This window comes from Myotis brandtii, unplaced genomic scaffold (genome assembly GCF_000412655.1).
Source record: "Myotis brandtii unplaced genomic scaffold, ASM41265v1 scaffold122, whole genome shotgun sequence".
Classification (NCBI taxonomy): Eukaryota; Metazoa; Chordata; class Mammalia; order Chiroptera; family Vespertilionidae; genus Myotis; species Myotis brandtii.
In genome coordinates this window covers 1,845,462-1,850,125 of record NW_005354255.1, presented here as the reverse complement: position 1 = coordinate 1,850,125, position 4,664 = coordinate 1,845,462, and the positions used below count along the sequence as shown (strand labels likewise).

The 4,664-nt window shown below is 60.2% G+C and overlaps 1 protein-coding gene across 1 annotated transcript; it reads left to right on the top strand.

Moving 5' to 3' along the window:
- The first annotated feature begins 1,661 nt into the window (after positions 1-1,661).
- GADD45B (growth arrest and DNA-damage-inducible, beta) lies at positions 1,662-3,670 on the top strand. The gene is made up of 4 exons (XM_005858830.2): positions 1,662-1,939; positions 1,985-2,086; positions 2,466-2,688; positions 2,943-3,670. Exons 1-4 carry the CDS (start codon positions 1,896-1,898, stop codon positions 3,054-3,056), a joined length of 483 nt encoding a protein of 160 aa, XP_005858892.1. The 5' UTR covers positions 1,662-1,895; the 3' UTR covers positions 3,057-3,670.
- The last annotated feature ends 994 nt before the right edge of the window (positions 3,671-4,664 follow it).

The window sequence follows — 4,664 nt, the reverse complement described above, 5'->3', positions numbered from 1 at the left end:
ATATTATTAAATACATGTTGCATGTGTAAAATGTTGTGTGTATAAAATATTGCAACTGTCACCCAGCCCTCTTCACTCCGCCCCCGCCGGTCTATCCCTTAGTCGTTGCAGACGCAGAGACCCAAATCAGCCACCAGGTGGCGCCGCCACGCCTCTCAGCGCCCGGGACCTTTAGCGACTCCCAAGGTGGGCGGTGCGGAGGCGGCGTGATGCATCAATCCGGCCCCGGGTTGGGCGGGGGAGCCTGGGGAACCGAGCGTTGGGGCTGAGTCCAGACCCCAAGCTGGCGGGGGAGGGGACACAGCTGTGAGTCACCCGGGAGCCCCCGATCGGCCGTGGGAGACAGTCCCCCGCAGGCCTGCCCGCCTGGCTCGTGAACTGCCTTCCTGGGGAGACTGTGAAGCTGGCAGCCGTCCCCGCGTGCAGCCTCTCCTGGCGCACACGTGTGGCTACAAGAACAAGTAGCCAGTGGCCTGAGGGAGAGGCGACCTCAGTTTCCCCTTTTGCATCGTGCATATACGTGTAGCCCCTGCTTCCTGGGTCCTTGAGGATTTAATGAACTAAGATACAGGGAGCCTGGTACACTACGCACTAAATACATAGCAGTGCTCACCCTGGACGGAGGAAATAAAAGTGGCGACTATCATTGCAAGGGAACCCCAGGTGACAGCGTGAGGCGCAAGCCCGAACCATTTTCTCCAGGCTTTCTCTCCGACCTTGATTTCTGCCCAGGCCAGGTGTCCAAGTGCTGTCAAATGTGCAACGCTAGACGCCGGCAGGGGGCGCGCCGCGCACCGAGACCCGACCACCTGCGCCTCCCACGCGCTTCCAACCCTGAAAATCTCTGCGGGTGGGGAGAGGGAGCCCGGGCTCGCCCCTAGGGCGCCTCGGACTTTGCAGCCCCTGCTTCTGGGGACCTCGAGGCGACCTCCTGCGACCACCAAGTGACATTTATTTAAGGCTTATTGTGTACCCCTTATTTTATGTCATGCTTCCTGCAACCGGATGAAGCCGGTGTGCATTCTCATAGGACAGGTGGGAAACAGGCCTCCTTTCGCAGCCCCCAACATTGGGGACTCCGAGGCGACCTCCCGCGACCACCACAGTTTATTAAGCGCTTAATGTGTACCTCACCCCCCCTTTTTTAAAACGCCCCCTCCAACCCAAGGAGGCTGGCGTTGCCTGCCCATTAGACCGGTAGGTGCACAGAGGCCCAGAGAAGTTAAATCGCTCAGTGTCTAAGGGTCTCAGACTGGGGGAAAGCACCACCACCACCTCCGGGGAGGGATCCGGCTGCAAGCCGGGCCCCCTCCTCTTGCAAGCCCCCAGCACAACCTGGGAAAACCGCGGGCCCGGGACTCTCCGGGGACTGGGAGGGGATTCCAGGCCCCCCCGAAAGTCCGGGCCGCCTCGCGCGCTGGAAATCCCGCGCGCGCCCCGAAACGCGGCGCGGCTGCCGGGAAATCTGTAGAAAAAACTTCTGCTTTTTTTTTTTTTTCCCTTTTCTGGCACTCACGCTCCCCAGGCGCCCTCCTCCTGGCCCCACGTGGGGCAACCCCCCCACGGGCGCCCCGCCCATTCTACACCGCCAGCCAATCGCCTTTCGTGGGTTCCCCAGTGGGTGGGGCGGACGGCGGCAAAGGCTTTAAAAGGCGCCGCCGGGCGCGGCGGGAGCAGATCGCTGACGCGGAGGACCCGAGACATCGTTTCGCCAAACCCTGGATTATTCCTGCTGAGACTTCGCAGTTTCCCCCCCGTCTTTTGTGGGGCAGATTTCGCTGACTTCCGAACACTCGAGCTCAGTAGGAAGGTTTTGGGCTCTCCGGCCTCGGAGTTTGCATTTTCTCCCTCGGGACTGGCGTGGGCTATTTTTCACTGTGGATTATAACTGCAACATGACTCTGGAAGAGCTGGTGGCGTGCGACAACGCGGCGCAGAAGTAAGTAGACTGAAGTGGGGCTGACCCCCCTCTCCTCTGTCCCAGGATGCAGACGGTGAGCGCCGCGGTGGAGGAGCTGCTGGTCGCCGCGCAGCGCCAGGATCGCCTTACCGTGGGGGTGTACGAGTCGGCCAAGCTGATGAATGTGTGAGTCAGACCCCGGTCCCGAGCTGGGTGCGGGTGGAGATCCCTCCCGCGCTCTGCACGCTCTCTGCTGCACCCCTCTCTTGCTCGGGGCTGGGACTTCCCCAAGTGTCCCCACTATGGATGGAGAACCTCTCTGTTTTTGTGTGTGTGTGAGTGGTGGTGGGGGGAAGCTGCAGTATCCTGACGCTGCATCATTTGCAAGCGTCCCCCCATTATGCTCCTACTTTATCTTCCCCTGCGTCCCCCGCCCCCCTCCAGCTGCATGCACACGCTGCCCCCCTGCAGACCTGCGGTTTCTCTTTGTTTATGCAAACTCCCCTGTGCACCGCGGCCCTCCCCAGGCCCCCTGCTGACCCGACCCCTTCCTTTGGCCCCTCAGGGACCCTGACTGCGTGGTCCTGTGCCTGTTGGCCATTGACGAGGAGGAGGAGGATGACATTGCGCTGCAGATCCACTTTACACTCATTCAGTCCTTCTGCTGTGACAACGACATCAACATTGTCCGGGTGTCCGGCATGCAACGTCTGGCGCAGCTGCTGGGCGAGCCAGCGGAGACCCAGGACACCGCGGAGGCCCGGGACCTGCACTGCCTCCTGGTCACGGTGAGCTGGGCATCCTGGGTCTGCCCCGCCCCAGTACCTGGGCCCGTGTTTGTCAACAAAGTTGAGCTGGCTGGGCTTGCACCAGCTCAGTGCTCAGCCACGCTAGGCATGTCCCGTGGGCAGCCCCAGCGGCCTCATCACCCCGCGAGCTATTTTGAGCCAGCCTGTTTTCCCCACAGGGGCCCTGGGAGAGGGAGGCTCCCTGCACACTCCTCGGACTCCCACTGAACCCCGTTTTTCCCCCCCTCCCACAGAACCCTCACACAGATGCCTGGAAGAGCCACAGCCTGGTGGAGGTAGCCAGTTACTGCGAAGAGAGCCGGGGGAACAACCAGTGGGTCCCCTACATTTCCCTCCAGGAGCGCTGAGACTCCGCCCAGCATCAGAACCTGTCAAGTTGCTGCCAAAAAAACAAAATAAATATTAGACCCCTCCTCCGCCCAGAACAACCCCCCCAAACAAACTAACCTGTGAGACCATCGGGGGCAGAATCATTGGAGGCTGGAGACAAGGAGAGGGGCGTGCACAGCCACCCCCAGGGCCGGGAGCCTGGAACGGCGCCAGTGGCGGCCACTGCAAGCGGAGAAGAGGGGAACTCAGGCCGGCAGGAGAGGGGACGCTGCAGCTCAGGCCTCTGACGGAGCAGAAGCTGCAGCGGGGGAGGACATGGACTCCACACTTGAGGGTGGGGTGAGGCTGATGGCGCCCCCCGCCCTTCTGGAGGCTGGAGCTGACATCTGCACACGCAAACGGGCCTTGGTGGACGAGGGTCTGCAGCCCTGGCCAGAACTAAACTCTGGGACTTGGGAACTGGGGCTGATGTTGCTCTGTACCCATGAACTCCCAGTTTGCAAACCGAACAGACAATCTATTTTGTTACTTGCACTGTGACTTGAACCACTGAGAGAGACCCGAAGCTTACAGATACATACATCTATTTTACTTCTATGAGGATGGCCTTGTAATAAATGTCTAAAGCTTCTGGGTGCTTGTGTTTGTGCTGCCTCGGAGAGTTCCCAGGACTCCCACTCCCCCTCGCACTGCCGCCCCGCCCCTAGCCCCTCTCGCAAGCTCACCAGGAAATGTTACTTAAGTCCCTGTTAGCAGCTCCAGGCTCCTTCTCAAAACAGTGCCTCTTCTCTCTGCACCAGGCGCCACCCAAGTCCAACAAATCTTTGCCTCTTTTTTTTTTTTTTAATTCTCCCTCCTCCTGCCCTGTAGCAATTAAAAGACCGGTTTATTACGAAACCTGGCCGCGGTGCCACTGCTGGTACAGGCTGTGCTGGAGCCAACCCCAAGCTCTGGGCACATTCAGATGCAATGGGGAGGGACTGTAGTGCCCCCCACAACCTCCACCCCCCGCCCCTGCACAGCCACCAGCGGAGCCCAAGGTCCAGAGAGGTTATGGAGGCACCTGTGACCTACAGCAAGACTGCCTCAGGGAGTCTGGACCCTGCAGCTAGAGTTCCTCTGGGGACCCCCCAGGGTGCCCCCTCCCCGGGTTTTCTCCCTACTAGGATGGGCCTCTTCACTGCACTAAAGAAAAAAACAAAAAACCTTTCCCCCAAACTAAAATCAACAAGCAGAAAAATACTCCAGGAAGTCTTGTTCCTGGCCCAGCTGGGCTTGGCATGTTGCTGCATTTTGCCTCTAAACCGAAACTGTAGGGGCGGCCACCTCTGCTTTCTAAGTTGCGTGCAATGACTACCCCTCCTCCGGCCCTGGGCTGGGAGCTGGGAGTGGCCTCAGTCAGAGGGGTGGGCTCAGCCAGGGCAACCTAGCCTACCCTCTGCCAGGAGGCCTGGCCTGGGAACTGGGTATGGAGTGGGGGAGTCCGACCACAGGCCAAGACCTTTCCACTGAGCCACGTGGGCAGTGAGGAAAACCCCCAGTGGCCCCTCAGGAGTCATGGGGCTCGGGGGGAGCCCCGAGGGGGAAGGTGGGTGTGAGTAAAAGAAAGAGGGGAAGTCCCAGGG

What these genes read in the sequence shown, in the direction of transcription:
- GADD45B (XM_005858830.2), top strand. Translation starts at nt 1,896, where the DNA reads ATGACTCTGGAAGAGCTGGTGGCGTGCGACAACGCGGCGCAGAA. An exon ending in TGCGACAACGCGGCGCAGAA is followed by an intron (nt 1,940 to 1,984) that starts GTAAGTAGACTG and finishes CCTCTGTCCCAG; the next exon opens with GATGCAGACGGTGAGCGCCG. An exon ending in TCGGCCAAGCTGATGAATGT is followed by an intron (nt 2,087 to 2,465) that starts GTGAGTCAGACC and finishes TTGGCCCCTCAG; the next exon opens with GGACCCTGACTGCGTGGTCC.